The following is a 22,123-nucleotide window of genomic DNA, read 5'->3' as shown; positions in this document are numbered from 1 at the left end:
GTAGTTCCTCTGTAGCCCTGTTACTAGGTAGTTACTCTGTAATATATTTTGTTTTAATGTTTTGTTAGCTCCACCTTACTTTGCTAGACTGAAGTTGACATAGCTAATTTACTGGAAAAAATAAATGTCCCTGTATTTGCTGTGTGTGTGTTGACAAAACATACAAGACAGGTAGCTTCTTAACGCCAAATTATATATTTGGGTTCAGTTGTTTTAACAAAACGTTTGTTTGTTTCCTGGCATCTTCATCCCTGAGGAGAATGTTCAGGAGGCAGAGGAGGTACAAGCATATCCCATGTTATTTCAAGACACAATCTGTCATCCCTGAGGCCATTTTGGATATAAACTGGACAATATACAGTGATTCTTGAAAATACCTATAGCCTAATAGATGCCTTAATTATTTACCAACAGGAAAGAACGGTTAGTACAGCATTCCAAACTGACCCCTGGGTGCCAGAGTGTTACTGTGCTGCGTGGAGAAGAGGTCCTCCGGGACCCTCACTAAACAGGTCCACCGGCACCCTCAATACAGAGGTCCACCGGGACCTTCACTAAAGAGGTTTACCGGGACCCTCACTAAAGAGGTTTACCGGGACCATCACTAAAAAGACCCACCGGGACCATCACTAGAGCTCCACCAGGACCCTCACTAGAGCTCCTCCGGGACCCTCACTAGAGCTCTACCGGGACCCTCACTAAAGAGATCCACTGGGACCATCACTAAAGAGATCCACTGGGACCCTCACTAAAGAGATCCACTGGGACCCTCACTAAAGAGCTCGGGGCCCAGCCAGATTGATCTCACGACCATCAGTATACAACGGAGTCCTGCTCATATCCTCCACAGATGAAGCTGATGGAGAGAGAGATCAGTGAAGACCAGAACTACACAACAGATGGAGCTGATGGAGAGAGAGATCAGTGAAGACCAGAACTACACAACAGATGGAGCTGATGGAGAGAGAGATCAGTGAAGACCAGAACTACACCACAGATGGAGCTGACGAAGAGAGAGATCAGTGAAGACCAGAACTACACCACAGATGGAGCTGACGGAGAGAGAGATCAGTGAAGACCAGAACTATACCACAGATGAAGCTGATGGAGAGAGAGATCAGTGAAGACCAGAACTACACAACAAATGGAGCTGATGGAGATAGAGATCAGTGAAGACCAGAACTACACAACAGATGGAGCTGACGGAGAGAGAGATCAGTGAAGACCAGAACTACACCACAGATGGAGCTGACGAAGAGAGAGATCAGTGAAGACCAGAACTACACCACAGATGGAGCTGACGGAGAGAGAGATCAGTGAAGACCAGAACTACACCACAGATGGAGCTGAGGAAGAGAGAGATCAGTGAAGACCAGAACTATACCACAGATGGAGCTGATGGAGAGAGATCAGTGAAGACCAGAACTACACCACAGATGGAGCTGACGGAGAGAAAGATCAGTGAAGACCAGAACTCGCTGTAAGAACCTGAGAGATCAGAATCAATCATCACAGTCTTAGCCAAGATATATTATCGAAGAGAATGTGTAAAATTCTAAATGCGTAGTCTTTGATAGCAAGCTGAAGGAGTTGTTCAATGTCTGCCATGAGCCTGGTTGTCGAGCAGGTGTCATCAGTTCAACCCTGAAAATAAATGGTTTTGCCATCACCAAGGAGACAGTGTGTTGTGGGCCACAGGAGGAAGTGGGAAGGTTGTTAGCAGGGAATCTGTTGGTGCCATCAGCGGTCTTCCTTACTGGCTGCTCATGAGCAGTGACCTGTGACCCATTGCCAAAGGTGTGAGGAAACAGCTGGTGGCCATCGGAAAGCCAGAGGTACTGTCATATATTTTATAGTAAAATCAGAACTGATTATGATGATTCCAGTCAGTGATACAGGGGTCTTGTGTATTCCCTGTGTCTCAGGCACTGTCATGGGTGAGGGCATTAACACACTGGAGACGCACTGAACTGCTGTGAGCAGGCTACAACACAGGAGAGACAGACAGCAGGCTACAACACAGGAGAGACAGACAGCAGGCTACAACACAGGAGAGACAGACAGCAGGCTACAACACAGGAGAGACAGACAGCAGGCTACAACACAGGAGAGGCAGACAGCAGGCTACAACACAGGAGAGACAGACAGCAGGCTACAACACAGGAGAGACAGACAGCAGGCTACAACACAGGAGGGACAGACAGCAGGCTACAACACAGGAGGGACAGACAGCAGGCTACAACACAGGAGAGACAGACAGCAGGCTACAACACAGGAGAGGCAGACAGCAGGCTACAACACAGGCGAGACAGACAGCAGGCTACAACACAGGCGAGGCAGACAGCAGGCTACAACACAGGAGAGACAGACAGCAGGCTACAACACAGGAGAGACAGACAGCAGGCTACAACACAGGCGAGACAGACAGCAGGCTACAACACAGGAGGGACAGACAGCAGGCTACAACACAGGAGAGACAGACAGCAGGCTACAACACAGGAGAGACAGACAGCAGGCTACAACACAGGAGGGACAGGCAGCAGGCTACAACACAGGGGGGACAGGCAGCAGGCTACAACACAGGAGGGACAGACAGAAGGCTACAACACAGGAGGGACAGACAGCAGGCTACAACACAGGAGAGACAGACAGCAGGCTACAACACAGGAGAGACAGACAGCAGGCTACAACACAGGAGAGACAGACAGCAGGCTACAACACAGGAGGGACAGACAGCAGGCTACAACACAGGAGAGACAGACAGCAGGCTACAACACAGGAGAGACAGACAGCAGGCTACAACACAGGAGAGACAGACAGCAGGCTACAACACAGGAGGGACAGACAGAAGGCTACAACACAGGAGGCAGTGCTCCATTTCAAGTTCTCCAAGGCTGCCAGGTGTTCTCCAAGGCTGCCAGGTGTTCTCCAAGGCTGCCAGGAGTTCTTCAAGGCTGCCAGGAGTTCTCCAAGGCTGCCAGGAGTTCTCCAAGGCTGCCAGGAGTTCTCCAAGGCTGCCAGGTGTTCTCCAAGGCTGCCAGGTGTTCTCCAAGGCTGCCAGGTGTTCTCCAAGGCTGCCAGGTGTTCTCCAAGGCTGCCAGGTGTTCTCCAAGGCTGCCAGGAGTTCTCCAAGGCTGCCAGGTGTTCTCCAAGGCTGCCAGGTGTTCTCCAAGGCTGCCAGGAGTTCTCCAAGGCTGCCAGGAGTTCTCCAAGGCTGCCAGGTGTTCTCCAAGGCTGCCAGGTGTTCTCCAAGGCTGCCAGAGCATTTGTGGTGAAACCCATCAAGGAGGATAAGACATGGTGTTTCCGGTCTGAGCTCCTACACGGCATCGTTGACCGTTGTGCCACTGGGAAGTCTACTATATTATGTCAGATGTAGACATATAGAGAGAGATTACCTACAATGATTTGTGTAGCTTCTATCTGGCCATCCCAGCAGACTCTCCTGAGTGCTCAGAGAGAAAGAGTGACGGTCAGTTTGGGGGAGCGGAAATGGAGAAGGAGCAGGCCATTCAACAGCGAATTCAAAGATACACCCATTCATAAAGGGAATCAGAGTGGAATTGTTTCCCCACAGATTTTTTTACATTTTTTAACCTGTTTAAACTGACTTGCTACCTTGTCCCAGACCTGCTGTTTCGACATTCTCTCTCCTGGACCAACCTGAAAAAAACACCTTAATAACTCTGTAATTGACTATGTATTTTATAATCCTGTTTCTATGGTCTGTTTCCACTACCATGTAGCCAGGTCGCTTTGGATGAAGGCGTCTGCTAAATGGCATATATTATTAAAGTCTACTTTGACTCTGCCAACTAGCTGCCCATTCCACTAGATGGCAGCCAAAGCTGGTTGAAGTCACTACTCTGCCAACTAGCTGTCCAGTGTAGTGACCATTCCTTTCCACTAGATGGCAGCCAAAGCTGGTTGAAGTCACTACTCTGCCAACTAGCTGTCCAGTGTAGTGACCATTCCTTTCCACTAGATGGCAGCCAAAGCTGGTTGAAGTCACTACTCTGCCAACTAGCTGTCCAGTGTAGTGACCATTCCTTTCCACTAGATGGCAGCCAAAGCTAGTTGAAGTCACTACTCTGCCAACTAGCTGTCCAGTGTAGTGACCATTCCTTTCCACTAGATGGCAGCCAAAACTAATTGAAGTCACTACTCTGCCAACTAGCTGTCCAGTGTAGTGACCATTCCTTTCCACTAGATGGCAGCCAAAGCTGGTTGAAGTCACTACTCTAGCGACAGCGACACGGGGTTACTGCTTGTTGAAAGTAGTTTAATCTTCAAAGCAAGTTTATCTGGTTACGCTTGAACCTGTTATAGTGGACAAGCTAACTAGTACTATTTTTACATAAGAAGCAGGTATTTGGTCTATGTCTTCAGGCTACATTTACTAAATTAACTGGTTTTATTCAAACTCAAACCCTATGTAGATGCCACTTGCTTCTGGGTATGTTGCCTTATGGAAGAGACGACACACGCAGGGATGAGACGCTGTACACCTCGTCCCATTCTCCCATGTGCCCACAGGGATGAGACACCTCGTCTAATTCTCCCATGTGCCCACAGGGATGAGACACCTCGTCTAATTCTCCCATGTGCCCACAGGGATGAGACACCTCGTCCAATTCTCCCATGTGCCCACAGGGATGAGACACCTCGTCTAATTCTCCCATGTGCCCACAGGGATGAGACACCTCGTCTAATTCTCCCATGTGCCCACAGGGATGAGACACCTCGTCTAATTCTCCCTTGTGCCCACAGGGATGAGACGCCGTACACCTCGTCCAACAGGGTGAACTGGTGATAAGCTGCCAGCCTGTATGCTCTGCAAACAAAACCATAAGAAAATGAGTCTGATCCTGAAACTAAATGTGTGTAGCCTTTATTTAACTAGGCAAGTCAGAACAAATTCTTGTTTACAATGACAGCCTACCAGGGAACAGTGGGTTAACTGCCTTGTTCAGGGACAGATTTATACCTTGTTAGCTCGGGGATTCGATCTAGCAACCTATCGGTTACCGGCCCAATGCTCTAACCACTAGGCTACCTGCTGGTTACCGGCCCAACGCTCTAACCACTAGGCTACCTGCTCTAACCACTAGGCTACCTGCTCTAACCACTAGGCTACCTGCTGGTTACCTGCCCAATGCTCTAACCACTAGGCTACCTGCTGGTTACCTGCCCAATGCTCTAACCACTAGGCTACCTGCTGGTTACCTGCCCAATGCTCTAACCACTAGGCTACCTGCTGGTTACCTGCCCAATCTTCTAACCACTAGGCTACCTGCTGGTTACCGGCCCAACGCTCTAACCACTAGGCTACCTGCTATAACCACTAGGCTACCTGCTCTAACCACTAGGCTACCTGCTGGTTACCGGCCCAATGCTCTAACCACTAGGCTACCTGCTGGTTACCGGCCCAATGCTCTAACCACTAGGCTACCTGCTCTAACCACTAAGCTACCTGCTCTAACCACTAGGCTACCTGCTCTAACCCCTAGGCTACCTGCTCTAACCACTAGGCTACCTGCTCTAACCACTAGGCTACCTGCTCTAACCACTAGGCTACCTGCTCTAACCACTAGGCTACCTGCTCTAACCACTAGGCAACCTGCTCTAACCACTAGGCAACCTGCTCTAACCACTAGGCTACCTGCTCTAACCACTAGGCAACCTGCTCTAACCACTAGGCTACCTGCTCTAACCACTAGGCTACCTGCCGCCCCAAATCAATGTATTTATTATGGGCACGCCCCAGTATTGGTTAGAATGAGACTTCATAAATCATCAACAATTTATAATCAAGCAACACTTCAATTATTTAACTGGCCTATGTGCTACTGACTGGTCAGTAACTCTTCTGACAGGAAGTCCTTCATAAGGATTAGTGACACGTCCAAAACATCGCCATCCGTCCAGAATGACAGGATGTAATACATCGACATCCAGACAGAGACTGACAGGATGTAATACATCACCATCCATCCAGACAGACTGACAGGATGTAATACATCACCATCCAGACAGACAGACAGGATGTAATACATCACCATCCAGACAGACAGGATGTAATACATCACCATCCTTCCAGACTGACAGGATGTAATACATCACCATCCTTCCAGACTGACAGGATGTAATACATCACCATCCTTCCAGACTGACAGGATGTAATACATCACCATCCAGACAGACTGACGGGATGTAATACATCACCATCCAGACAGACAGGCGGGATGTAATACATCACCATCCAGACAGACAGACGGGATGTAATACATCACCATCCAGACAGACTGACAGGATGTAATACATCACCATCCAGACAGACTGACAGGATGTAATACATCACCATCCAGACAGACAGACTGACAGGATGTAATACATCACCATCCAGACAGACAGACTGACAGGATGTAATACATCACCATCCAGACAGACAGACAGACTGACAGGATGTAATACATCACCATCCATCCAGACAGACTGACAGGATGTAATACATCACCATCCATCCAGACAGACTGACAGGATGTAATACATCACCATCCAGACAGACAGACAGACTGACAGGATATAATACATCACCATCCAGACAGACAGACAGGATGTAATACATCACCATCCAGACAGACAGGATGTAATACATCACCATCCATCCAGACAGACTGACAGGATATAATACATCACCATCCATCCAGACTGACAGGATGTAATACATCACCATCCATCCAGACTGACAGGATGTAATACATCACCATCCATCCAGACAGACTGACAGGATATAATACATCACCATCCAGACAGACAGACAGACAGGATGTAATACATCACCATCCAGACAGACAGGATGTAATACATCACCATCCATCCAGACTGACAGGATGTAATACATCACCATCCAGACAGACAGGATATAATACATCACCATCCAGACAGACTGACAGGATGTAATACATCACCATCCAGACAGACTGACAGGATGTAATACATCACCATCCATCCAGACTGACAGGATGTAATACATCAGCATCCAATCAGACTGACAGGATGTAATACATCAGCATCCATCCAGACTGACAGGATGTAATACATCACCATCCATCCAGACTGACAGGATGTAATACATCACCATCCAGACAGACTGACAGGATGTAATACATCACCATCCATCCAGACTGACAGGATGTAATACATCACCATCCAGACAGACAGACAGGATGTAATACATCACCATCCAGACAGACAGACAGACAGGATGTAATACATCACCATCCATCCAGACTGACAGGATGTAATACATCACCATCCATCCAGACTGACAGGATGTAATACATCAGCATCCAGACAGACTGACAGGATGTAATACATCACCATCCATCCAGACTGACAGGATGTAATACATCATCCAGACAGACAGACAGACTGACAGGATGTAATACATCACCATCCATCCAGACAGACTGACAGGATGCAATACATCAACATCCATCCAGACTGACAGGATGTAATACATCACCATCCATCCAGACTGACAGGATGTAATACATCACCATCCAGACAGACTGACAGGATATAATACATCACCATCCAGACAGACAGACAGACAGACAGGATGTAATACATCACCATCCAGACAGACTGACAGGATGTAATACATCACCATCCAGACAGACAGACAGACAGGATGGAATACATCACCATCCAGACAGACTGACAGGATGTAATACATCACCATCCAGACAGACAGGATATAATACATCACCATCCAGACAGACTGACAGGATGTAATACATCACCATCCAGACAGACTGACAGGATGTAATACATCACCATCCAGACAGACTGACAGGATGTAATACATCACCATCCAGACAGACAGGATGTAATACATCACCATCCAGACAGACTGACAGGATGTAATACATCACCATCCATCCAGACTGACAGGATGTAATACATCAGCATCCAATCAGACTGACAGGATGTAATACATCAGCATCCATCCAGACTGACAGGATGTAATACATCACCATCCATCCAGACTGACAGGATGTAATACATCACCATCCAGACAGACTGACAGGATGTGATACATCACCATCCATCCAGACTGACAGGATGTAATACATCACCATCCATCCAGACTGACAGGATGTAATACATCACCATCCATCCAGACTGACAGGATGTAATACATCACCATCCAGACAGACAGACAGGATGTAATACATCACCATCCAGACAGACAGACAGACAGGATGTAATACATCACCATCCATCCAGACTGACAGGATGTAATACATCACCATCCATCCAGACTGACAGGATGTAATACATCAGCATCCAGACAGACTGACAGGATGTAATACATCACCATCCATCCAGACTGACAGGATGTAATACATCATCCAGACAGACAGACAGACTGACAGGATGTAATACATCACAATCCATCCAGACAGACTGACAGGATGCAATACATCAACATCCATCCAGACTGACAGGATGTAATACATCACCATCCATCCAGACTGACAGGATGTAATACATCACCATCCAGACAGACTGACAGGATATAATACATCACCATCCAGACAGACAGACAGACAGACAGGATGTAATACATCACCATCCAGACAGACTGACAGGATGTAATACATCACCATCCAGACAGACAGACAGACAGGATGGAATACATCACCATCCAGACAGACTGACAGGATGTAATACATCACCATCCAGACAGACAGGATATAATACATCACCATCCAGACAGACTGACAGGATGTAATACATCACCATCCAGACAGACTGACAGGATGTAATACATCACCATCCAGACAGACTGACAGGATGTAATACATCACCATCCAGACAGACTGACAGGATGTAATACATCACCATCCATCCAGACTGACAGGATGTAATACATCACCATCCAGACAGACAGGATATAATACATCACCATCCAGACAGACTGACAGGATGTAATACATCACCATCCATCCAGACAGACTGACAGGATGCAATATATCACCATCCATCCAGACTGACAGGATGTAATACATCACCATCCATCCAGACTGACAGGATGTAATACATCACCATCCATCCAGACAGACAGACAGACTGACAGGATGTAATACATCACCATCCATCCAGACAGACTGACAGGATGTAATACATCACCATCCATCCAGACAGACAGGATGTAATACATCACCATCCAGACAGACTGACTGACAGGATGTAATACATCACCATCCAGACAGACTGACTGACAGGATGTAATACATCACCATCCAGACAGACTGACTGACAGGATGTAATACATCACCATCCAGACAGACAGACTGACAGGATGTAATACATCACCATCCAGACAGACAGACTGACAGGATGTAATACATCACCATCCAGACAGACAGACTGACAGGATGTAATACATCACCATCCAGACAGACTGACAGGATGTAATACATCACCATCCATCCAGACAGACAGGATGTAATACATCACCATCCATCCAGACTGACAGGATGTAATACATCACCATCCATCCAGACTGACAGGATGTAATACATCACCATCCATCCAGACTGACAGGATGTAATACATCACCATCCATCCAGACTGACAGGCTGTAATACATCACCATCCATCCAGACTGACAGGATGTAATACATCAAAATCCAGACAGACAGACAGGATGTAATACATCACCATCCAGACAGACAGACAGACAGGATGAAATACATCATCATCCAGACAGACAGACTGACAGGATGTAATACATCACCATCCAGACAGACAGACTGACAGGATGTAATACATCACCATCCATCCAGACTGACAGGATGTAATACATCACCATCCATCCAGACTGACAGGATGTAATACATCACCATCCATCCAGACTGACAGGATGTAATACATCACAATCCAGACAGACAGACAGGATGTAATACATCACCATCCAGACAGACAGACAGGATGTAATACATCACCATCCAGACAGACAGACAGACAGGATGTAATACATCACCATCCAGACAGACAGACAGACAGGATGTAATACATCACCATCCAGACAGACAGACAGACAGGATGTAATACATCACCATCCAGACAGACAGACAGGATGTAATACATCACCCTCCAGACAGACAGACAGACAGGATGTAATACATCACCATCCATCCAGACAGACAGACAGGATGTAATACATCACCATCCATCCAGACAGACTGACAGGATGTAATACATCACCATCCAGACAGACAGACTGACAGGATGTAATACATCACCATCCAGACAGACAGACTGACAGGATGTAATACATCACCATCCAGACAGACAGACTGACAGGATGTAATACATCACCATCCATCCAGACAGACTGACAGGATGTAATACATCACCATCCATCCAGACTGACAGGATGTAATACATCACCATCCATCCAGACAGACTGACAGAATGTAATACATCACAATCCATCCAGACAGACTGACAGGATGTAATACATCACCATCCATCCAGGCAGACTGACAGGATGTAATACATCACCATCCATCCAGACTGACAGGATGTAATACATCACCATCCATCCAGACTGACAGGATGTAATACATCACCAACAATCCAGACTGACAGGATGTAATACATCACCATCCAGACAGACAGGATGTAATACATCACCATCCATCCAGACTGACAGGATGTAATACATCACCATCCATCCAGACTGACAGGATGTAATACATCACCATCCATCCAGACAGACAGGATGTAATACATCACCATCCAGACAGACAGACAGACTGACAGGATGTAATACATCACCATCCAGACAGACAGACAGACTGACAGGATGTAATACATCACCATCCAGACAGACAGACTGACAGGATGTAATACATCACCATCCAGACAGACAGACAGACTGACAGGATGTAATACATCACCATCCATCCAGACAGACTGACAGGATGTAATACATCACCATCCATCCAGACAGACTGACAGGATGCAATACATCACCATTCATCCAGACAGACTGACAGGATGTAATACATCACCATCCAGACAGACAGGATGTAATACATCACCATCCATCCAGACTGACAGGATGTAATACATCACCATCCATCCAGACTGACAGGATGTAATACATCACCATCAATCCAGACAGACAGGATGTAATACATCACCATCCAGACAGACAGACTGACAGGATGTAATACATCACCATCCATCCAGACAGACTGACAGGATGTAATACATCACCATCCATCCAGACTGACAGGATGTAATACATCACCATCCATCCAGACAGACTGACAGAATGTAATACATCACAATCCATCCAGACAGACTGACAGGATGTAATACATCACCATCCATCCAGGCAGACTGACAGGATGTAATACATCACCATCCATCCAGACTGACAGGATGTAATACATCACCATCCATCCAGACTGACAGGATGTAATACATCACCAACAATCCAGACTGACAGGATGTAATACATCACCATCCAGACAGACAGGATGTAATACATCACCATCCATCCAGACTGACAGGATGTAATACATCACCATCCATCCAGACTGACAGGATGTAATACATCACCATCCATCCAGACAGACAGGATGTAATACATCACCATCCAGACAGACAGACAGACTGACAGGATGTAATACATCACCATCCAGACAGACAGACAGACTGACAGGATGTAATACATCACCATCCAGACAGACAGACTGACAGGATGTAATACATCACCATCCAGACAGACAGACAGACTGACAGGATGTAATACATCACCATCCATCCAGACAGACTGACAGGATGTAATACATCACCATCCATCCAGACAGACTGACAGGATGCAATACATCACCATTCATCCAGACAGACTGACAGGATGTAATACATCACCATCCAGACAGACAGGATGTAATACATCACCATCCATCCAGACTGACAGGATGTAATACATCACCATCCATCCAGACTGACAGGATGTAATACATCACCATCAATCCAGACAGACAGGATGTAATACATCACCATCCAGACAGACAGACTGACAGGATGTAATACATCACCATCCAGACAGACAGACTGACAGGATGTAATACATCACCATCCAGACAGACAGACAGACTGACAGGGTGTAATACATCACCATCCAGACAGACAGACAGACAGGATGTAATACATCACCATCCATCCATCCAGACTGACAGGATGCAATACATCACCATCCATCCAGACTGACAGGATGCAATACATCACCATCCATCCAGACTGACAGGATGTAATACATCACCATCCATCCAGACTGACAGGATGTAATACATCAGCATCCAATCAGACTGACAGGATGTAATACATCAGCATCCATCCAGACTGACAGAATGTAATACATCACCATCCATCCAGACTGACAGGATGTAATACATCACCATCCATCCAGACTGACAGGATGTAATACATCACCATCCATCCAGACTGACAGGATGTAATACATCACCATCCAGACAGACTGACAGGATGTAATACATCACCATCCATCCAGACTGACAGGATGTAATACATCACCATCCATCCAGACTGACAGGATGTAATACATCACCATCCAGACAGACAGGATGTAATACATCACCATCCAGACAGACAGACTGACAGGATGTAATACATTGCCATCCAGACAGACAGACTGACAGGATGTAATACATTGCCATCCAGACAGACAGACTGACAGGATGTAATACATCACCATCCAGACAGACAGACAGACTGACAGGATGTAATACATCACCATCCAGACAGACAGACAGACAGGATGTAATACATCACCATCCATCCATCCAGACTGACAGGATGCAATACATCACCATCCATCCAGACTGACAGGATGCAATACATCACCATCCATCCAGACTGACAGGATGTAATACATCACCATCCTTCCAGACTGACAGGATGTAATACATCGCCATCCTTCCAGACTGACAGGATGTAATACATCGCCATCCTTCCAGACTGACAGGATGTAATACATCGCCATCCTTCCAGACTGACAGGATGTAATACATCGCCATCCTTCCAGACTGACAGGATGTAATACATCACCATCCATCCAGACTGACAGGATGTAATACATCACCATCCAGACAGACAGGATGTAATACATCACCATCCATCCAGACTGACAGGATGTAATACATCACCATCCATCCAGACTGACAGGATGTAATACATCACCATCCATCCAGACTGACAGGATGTAATACATCACCATCCATCCAGACTGACAGGATGTAATACATCACCATCCATCCAGACTGACAGGATATAATACATCACCATCCATCCAGACTGACAGGATGTAATACATTGCCATCCAGACAGACAGACTGACAGGATGTAATACATCACCATCCATCCAGACAGACAGGATGTAATACATCACCATCCAGACAGACTGACAGGATGTAATACATCACCATCCAGACAGACTGACAGGATGTAATACATCACCATCCAGACAGACTGACAGGATGTAAGAACATCACCATCCGTCCAGACAGACAGGATGTAATACATCACCATCCGTCCAGACAGACAGGATGTAATACATCACCATCCAGACAGACAGACAGGATGTAATACATCACCATCCATCCAGACAGACAGGATGTAATACATCACCATCCGTCCAGACAGACAGGATGTAATACATCGCCATCCTTCCAGACTGACAGGATGTAATACATCACCATCCAGACAGACAGACTGACAGGAACCTCTGACCTCGATGTAATACATCGCCATCCAGACAGACTGACAGGAACCTCTGACCTCGATGTAATACATCGCCATCCAGACAGACTGACAGGAACCTCTGACCTCGATGTAATACATCGCCATCCAGACAGACTGACAGGAACCTCTGACCTCGATGTAATACATCGCCATCCAGACAGACTGACAGGAACCTCTGACCTCGATGTCATACATCGCCATCCAGACATCAAACACATCAACCTCATACTCTATCCATTACCTGGCAGCACAAAACGATCGGCTCAAACATGAACGGCTTCAGTAGGTTTATTGACGCAACAATGCCAATATGACGATTTACAGTTAGTTGGCTGGCATTCTAAATCACAGTGTTTCCATTCCCCTTTGTCTCTTTTAAAGAGCAGCATCCTTTGCTGTCCCAGCATGCACGGGTGTTATTTATCCTCTCTGAGCTGGCTGTGGTGTGGTGGTGCGTTAGAGGTAAACAAAGCTAAACACAAGAAGGGAGGATAGAAGACACAGTCAGGGGATTTAAAGGGCTTTGGAGGTCAGGATAAATCCAGATGAAGCCTAGTCAGGATGAGGGGACAGAGCAGGACTAAACACTGGCTAGCCAGGCAGATTAGAACCACTTTGACCCAAACAGAAACACTGGAAATGTATCAACGCATTACGCAAAAAATACAATAGCCAGATATTCTGGAAGTATCAGGGAAGCTTTGAGGAGCAGTTATACTGGTTGTCTGAGAAGTGTATCAATGTAAACAGTGTTGGACAACAAACAGTATAACTGATCAAAGCTTCCCTGATACTTCCACAATATCTGGCTATTGCATTATTTGCTTCAGCACTGTCTGTAAAGCAGCTCTCTGTTAGCGTTACCTAGACTGACCGTGTGGAAGCAGCAGGGAGGTCACTGTTACCTAGACTCACCGTGTGGAAGCAGCAGGGAGGAGGTGCTGGAGTTATAGAGTAGTCACTGTTACCTAGACTGACCGTGTGGGAGCAGCAGGGAGGAGGTGCTGGAGTTATAGAGTAGTCACTGTTACCTAGACTGACCGTGTGGAAGCAGCAGGGAGGTCACTGTTACCTATACTGACCGTGTGGAAACAGCAGGGAGGAGGTGCTGGAGTTATAGAGTAGTCACTATTCAGGGTTAAAGGATACGAAGGCCCCGGCGATGAAGATGGGGCTGAATACATGGTTCTGGAAGGTGAACAGAGCCAGGCCCATGTAAGAGAAGATGAAGTTCTCTGCTAGGAAGTGAAGGACCTCAAACAGCTGAAACGCAGAGAGATTCATTCATTACATACTCACACACACATCCAAGTCAACAAAGCTGAGAAGGCTAATCTTTATGTTGAATCCCTTTTATATTCTGAGGTTTCTCCTCAACCAGGTAGCTTTAAAAGGATGCCAGTCAGTCAGTTAAAACCAGGCCTAGCAAACAGAAATGTAGAACTTCCTCACACTCTTGTGAGTAGGGGAATGTGGTAAGATGGGTCTCTCATAATATCAGAGAACCAAGGTTAAGCAAGAAACCTTAAGTTCTCTTTCAATTATTAGTTTAGACATCTCACAGTAGGGTATGGCCAGAGGCCCTCCGAAGCCAGACAGTCCAAACGTATCAACCCTCAGAGGCCCCCGACACTGAGGACGTGCCAATGAAGGTACAGGGACGTCTGGTCAGTAGGACCTCAAAAGTATGAGAGGATGCCAAACAAGCCGCATCACAAATCTCCTGCAAGGAGATGCCCTTGAACATTGCCTAAGATGTAGCCATGGAGTGAGCCCTGCTTATAACCCCTTGCTGTTATAGGCCAATATTATAGCATCCACAATCCAATGTGATAACTGTTGATGAGAAAGGGGCCTCCCCTTGCAGGGAGGCGCCCAGGACAATGTTACTGGTCACATACACGTGTTCAGCAGATGTTATTGGTCACATACACATGGTTAGCAGATGTTATTGGTCACATACACATGTTTAACAGATGTTATTGGTCACATACACATGGTTAGCAGATGTTATTGGTCACGTACACCTGTTCAGCAGATGTTATTGCGGGTGTAGCGAAATGCTTGTGTTTCTTGCTCCAACAGTGCAGTAATATCTAACAGGTAATATCTAACAAAAGACACAAATCTAAAGTAAAGAATAAAGAATATATAAATATTTGGACGAACAACGTCGGAGCGGCAGAGACTAAACTACAACACAGTATATATATATATATATATATATATATATATAGCTGAAGACGGAAGTTTACATAAACTGAGTTTAAATGCTAAGGCTAAGGTGTTTCACAATTCCTGACATTTAATCCTAGTAAAAATTCCCTGTCTTTGGTCAGTTAGGATTACCACTTTATTTTAAGAATGTGAAATGTCAGAATAATAGAAGAGAATTATGTATTTCAACTTTTATTTCTTTCATCACATTCCCAGTGGGTCAGAAGTTAACATACACTAAATTGGTATTTGGTAGCATTGCCTTTTAAATTGGTTAACTTGGGTCAAACATTTCAGGTAGCCTTACACATGCTTCCCACAATAAGTTGGGTGAATTTTGCTCCTGAGAGAGCTGGTGTAACCGAGTCAGGTTTGTAGGCCTCCTTGCTCGCACATGTTTTTTCAGTTCTGCCCCCACAAATTTTCTATAGGATTGAGGTCAGGGCTTTGTGATGGCCACTCCAATACCTTGACTTTGTTGTCCTTAAGTCATTTGCCACAACTTTGGAAGTATGCTTGGGGTCATTGTCCATTTGAAAGACCCATTTGCGACCAAGCTTTAACTTCCTGACTGATGTCTGGAGATGTTGCTTCAATATATCCACATCATTTTCCTGCCTCATGATGCCATCTATATTGTGAAGTGCACCAATCCCTCCTGCAGCAAAGCACCCCCACAACATGATGTTGCCACCCCTGTGCTTCACGGTTGGGATGGTGTTCTTCGACTTGCAAGCCTCCCCCTTTTTCCTCCAAACATAACGATGGTCATTATGGCCAAACAGTTCTATTTTTGTTTCATCAGACCAGAGCACATTTCTCCAAAAAAAGTATGATCTTTGTCCTCACGTTCAGTTGCAAACCGTAGTCTGGCTTTTTTATGGCGGTTTTGCTGAGCGGCCTTTCAGGTTATGTCAATGTAGGACTTGTTTTACTGTGGATATAGATACTTTTGTACCCGTTTCCTCCAGCATCTTCACAAGGTCCTTTGCTGTTGTTCTGGGATTGATTTGTACTTTTTGCACCAAAGTATGTTCATCTCTAGGAGACAGAACGCATCTCCTTCCTGAGCGTTATGACGGCTGCGTGGTCCCATGGTGTTTATACTTGCAGACTATTGTTTTGTACAGATGAACGTGGTACCTTCAGGCGTTTAGAAATTGCCCCCAAGGATGAACCAGACTTGTGGAGGTCTACAATTATTTTTCTGAGGTCTTGGCTGATTTCTTTTGATTTTCCCATGATGTCAAGCAAAGAGGCACTGAGTTTGAAGGTAGGCCTTGAAATACATTCACTGGTACAGCTCCAATTGACTCAAATGATGTCAATTAGCCTATCAGAAAGCTTCTAAAGCCATAATTTTCTGGAATTTTCCAAGCTGTTTAAAGGCACAGTCAACTTAGTGTATGTAAACTTCTGACCCACTGGAATTGTGATACAGTGAAATATAAGTGAAATAATCTGTAAACAATTGTTGGAAAAATGACTTAGGACATCTACTTTGTGCATGACACAACTGACTTGCCAAAAGTATAGTTTGTTAAGACATTTGTGGAGTGGTTGAATGTGTATGTAATCTTCCGACTTCAACTGTACGTACGGTCACTATGGGGAACACATCATGGATGCACTCATTAATGAAGCCAATGACTGATGTGGTGTACTCCTCAATGCCATCAGAGGAATCCCGGAACATAAGTCTTCTTCTCCGGCGCCATCTTAGTAATCGTACTACTGTTGTGTTGCCTACAAACTTAATGATGGTGTTGGAGTCGTGTTTGGCCATGCAGTCGTGGGTGAACAGGAAGTACAGGAGGGGACTGAGCATGCACCCCTGAGAGGCCCCAGTGTTGAGGATCAGCGTGGCAGATGTGTTGTTGCCTTCCCTTACCACCTGGGGGCGGCCCGTCAGGATGTCCAGGATCCAGTTGCACAAGCTTAATGATGAGCTTGGAGGGAACTATGGTGTTGAATGCTGAGCTATAGTCAATGAACAGCATTCTTACATAGGTATTCCTCTTGTACAGGGCAGTGTGCAGTGTGGTGGCGATTGCATCATCTGTGGATCTATTGGGGCGGTAAGCAAATTGAAGTGGGTCTAGGGTGTCAGGTAATGGGGAAGTTATATGATCCTTGACTTGTCTCTCAAAGCACTTCATAATTACAGAAGTGAGTGCTACAGGGCGATAGTCATTTAGTTCAGTTGTCTTTACCTTCTTGGGAACATGGACATCTTGAAGCATGTGGGGACTGCAGACTGGGATAGGGAGAGATTGAATTTGTCCGTAAACACTCCAGCCAGCTGGTCAGTGCATGCTCTGAGGACACGGCTGGGGATGCCGTCTAGGCCGGCAGCCTTGCATGGGTTAACACACTTTTTCCCCCCTCACTCGGACGATGTACGAGGCTTAGAGCAGAATAAGTTTTTCACGACTTGGGGATGGAGCCCCCAGTCTGAGTGGCCTTTAACAGCTTATTGGACCATCTGTCCCCAGTGTAGTTGGCTCTTTACAGCTTATTGGACCATCTGGCCCAGTGTAGTTGGCTCTTTACAGCTTATTGGACCATCTGGCCCCAGTGTAGTTGGCTCTTTACAGCTTATTGGACCATCTGTCCCCAGTGTAGTTGGTTCTTTACAGCTTATTGGACCATCTGGCCCAGTGTAGTTGGCTCTTTACAGCTTATTGGACCATCTGTCCCCAGTGTAGTTGGTTCTTTACAGCTTATTGGACCATCTGGCCCAGTGTAGTTGGCTCTTTACAGCTTATTGGACCATCTGGCCCAGTGTAGTTGGCTCTTTACAGCTTATTGGACCATCTGTCCCCAGTGTAGTTGGCTCTTTACAGCTTATTGGACCATCTGGCCCCAGTGTAGTTGGCTCTTTACAGCATATTGGACCATCTGGCCCAGTGTAGTTGGCTCTTTACAGCTTATTGGACCATCTGGCCCAGTGTAGTTGGCTCTTTACAGCTTATTGGACCATCTGGCCCAGTGTAGTTGGCTCTTTACAGCTTATTGGACCATCTGTCCCCAGTGTAGTTGGCTCTTTACAACAACATCCCTCTAGTGGTGTGGGGGCTGTCCTTTGGCAAAGTGGGTGGGGTTATATCCTGCCTGTTTGGCCCTGTCCGGGGGTATCATCAGATGGGGCCACAGTGTCTCCTGACCCCTCCTGTCTCAGCCTCCAGTGTTTACGCTGCAGAAGTTTGTGTCGAGGGGCTAGGGTCAGTCTGTTATATCTGGAGTACTTCTCCTGTCTTATCCGGTGTCCTGTGTGAATTTAAGTATGCTCTCTCTAATTCTCTCTCTCTCTTTCTCTCTCGGAGGACCTGAGCACTAGGACCATGCCTCAGGACTACCTGGCCTGATGACTCCTTGCTGTCCCCAGCCCACCTGGTCATGCTGCTGCTCCAGTTTCAACTGTTCTGCCTGCGGCTATGGAACCCTGACCTGTTCACCGGACGTGCTACCTGTCCCAGACCTGCTGTTTTCAACTCTCTAGAGACAGCAGGAGCGGTAGATACTCTGAATGATCGGCTATGAAAAGCCAACTGACATTTACTCCTGAGGTGCTGACTTGCTGCACCCTCGACAACCACTGTGATTATTATTATTTGACCCTGCTGGTCATCTATGAACATTTGAACATCTTGGCCATGTTCTGTTATAATCTCCACCCGGCACAGCCAGAAGAGGACTTGCCACCCCTCCTCGAAGCCTGGTTCGTCTCTACGTTTCTTCCTAGGTCTTGGCCTTTCTAAGGAGTTTTTCCTAGCCACCGTGCTTCTACACCTGCATTGCTTGCTGTTTGGGGTTTTAGGCTGGGTTTCTGTACAGCACTTTGCGATATCAGCGGATGTAAGAAGGGCTATATAAATACATTTGATTTGATTTAAAAGTCTGATGAAACCTTCAATGCCACAATTTAGGAGGGCAGAGGGACAGATATTATGGGGCGTTTGTTGGTGTCAAGTAGAGACCCAATCAGTTCTTTAAAATCAATCTTCAACTGTTCTGAGCTGTCCTTCACAATGTCATTGAATCCCACATGAACTATGATAGAATGATGCTGGTTTAAAATGTTTGGGAGCAGCTTATTGAGGTCCTGTGCTCCTGGATTGCACCGTTTTTGCTCCAGATTGAACCCTTTACAGCTAGCATGACAACCAGGAGAGGAGAGGGGCTGGAGAGGGTTAGTGGTAAGGTTTAGGGCTAGAGTGTTAGTGTGTAGTATGTAGGGTGTTACCTGCTTGGTGCGCTTGGTGGACTCCTCAGACAGGTTGTTGTATGTGTAGTGGGCCTGAGTGATCCCACAGAATAGCACCGCCACGACACCTGGGACAGAACACACAGAGATAGAACAGTCTAAGCATAACACAGCTAACACACCTGAGGATACAGTCTGCTTCCCACATGGACCTCTCTGGCCAAAAGTAGTGCACTATAAATGGAACAGGGTGCCATATGGATAGTGCACTATCTAGGAAATAGGGTGCAATTGGGAACACAAATTGCTTATTCCAGTTACTTATAAGTAATAAGTATGCAGCCATTAACAAAATGACAAAAATATGTTGAATCCCTGTGGATTGATAAGGAATTAAACATATTATGGTAATTACGGTTGAGAGGGATAAAGCAAAAAGGCATTGAATTGCAAATAAGTCTGGCTGCACAACCGATTGGCAAATGTATTGCAAATTGAGAAATCATGTTACTAAACTGAATAAAAAGCATAAACTAAAACTATGAAACCAAGATAAATGACAAAGAATGATAGTTAAAAGCTTTAGAGCACCTTAAACTACATTTTGGGCAAAAAGGCAAACTCAGCTCCATCATTTATTGAATCAGATGTCGCATTCACCAGTGATATTGGCAATTACTTAAATTATTTTTTCATTGGCAAGATTAGCAAACTTAGTGTGACGGCCCTGAATTTGTCTAAACCGTCTCAGTGCTTCTCCTGCCAATGGGCCGCTTCCCCTATAATTCCCAAAAAGACAGCCTCAGCATCAGCTACGCAAAAGTGTGTTGCGCAAGAGAGGAAGTGTTCAACCTTCAGCTTGGAAGCTTGTTCACACCCAGTTTGTTTTTGTTGTATTTAAAAGTGTGTACGGTATTTTCCTTTGTTTTGGTGTGATTTAAACCGTGTTGATTTATGTGTTCAGTTGTAGCTGAAGATTTAGGATACTCCATTGTATGTGGAACAGAAATGTATTGCATTCTGAGTGTATGAATGAGACCGGTTTTTACACATCACTTTATGGGAGGACATTTGCGTGACTATGGTCACTTGGGTTCACTGAACTCATTTACCGGGCAGGACTCTTTTTAGGCCTGAGGTACGGGACTTTTCTTGAGGAACCAGAGATCATTGTGTTGTGACATTATTGCGTGTATTTTTTAATTTATTTTGGGAATACAACCAACACAAAAAAAGTTGTTTTCAAGTTATTTCCGTGTTCAGGGTTTATGAAAAGTCTACGTCCATACTGACTTTTGCATGATTCCTTTGTATTGGTGTAGACTTGACGAACCAGACGGGACTCAATCCCTCAAACCAAAAGGAGAAATCTATATTTTTTCAGGTCGGCACAACCTACCCTAAAAAAACAACTCAAAACCGTTACATTAGGCATGACATGCCAGCAACAAATGCTGACACTACACATCCAAGTATAACTGATCAAATTATGGAAGACAAGCATTGTCATTTTAAATTCCGTAAAGTCAGTGTGGAAAAGGTGAAAGAATCATGGTTGTCAATTAACAATGACAAGCCACCGGGGTCTGACAATCTGGATGGAAAATTACTGAGGATAATAGCAGACGATATTGCCACTCCTATTTGCCATATCTTCAATTTAAGCCTACTAGAGAGTGTGCCCTCAGACCTGGAGGGAAGCGAAAGTTATTTATCTACCCAAGAATAGTAAAGCCCCCTTTACTGGCTCAAATAGCCAACCCAAGAGTGTGCAAAGCTGTCAAAGGCAAAAGGTGGCTATTTGAAGAATCTCAAATGTAAAATATATTTTGATTATGTTTAACA

At 45.6% G+C, this 22,123-nt stretch overlaps 1 protein-coding gene across 1 annotated transcript in view; it reads right to left on the bottom strand.

Annotated features, from left to right (window-relative positions):
• Positions 1-22,123, bottom strand: part of slc9a7 (solute carrier family 9 member 7) — a 190,270-nt gene that overhangs the window by 141,052 nt on the left and 27,095 nt on the right. Inside the window, exons 9-10 of the mRNA XM_036977980.1 lie at positions 20,318-20,406; positions 15,004-15,117 (exon numbers count right to left, since the gene is read on the bottom strand). Of these exons, the coding sequence (XP_036833875.1) occupies positions 15,004-15,117; positions 20,318-20,406 (203 nt within the window). The remainder of the gene's footprint in view (positions 1-15,003; positions 15,118-20,317; positions 20,407-22,123) is intronic.

Source organism: Oncorhynchus mykiss, chromosome 1, assembly GCF_013265735.2.
Source record: "Oncorhynchus mykiss isolate Arlee chromosome 1, USDA_OmykA_1.1, whole genome shotgun sequence".
NCBI classification, from domain to species: Eukaryota; Metazoa; Chordata; class Actinopteri; order Salmoniformes; family Salmonidae; genus Oncorhynchus; species Oncorhynchus mykiss.
Note: the sequence above shows the minus strand (reverse complement) of the source record. Positions and strands in the feature narration are given on the sequence as shown.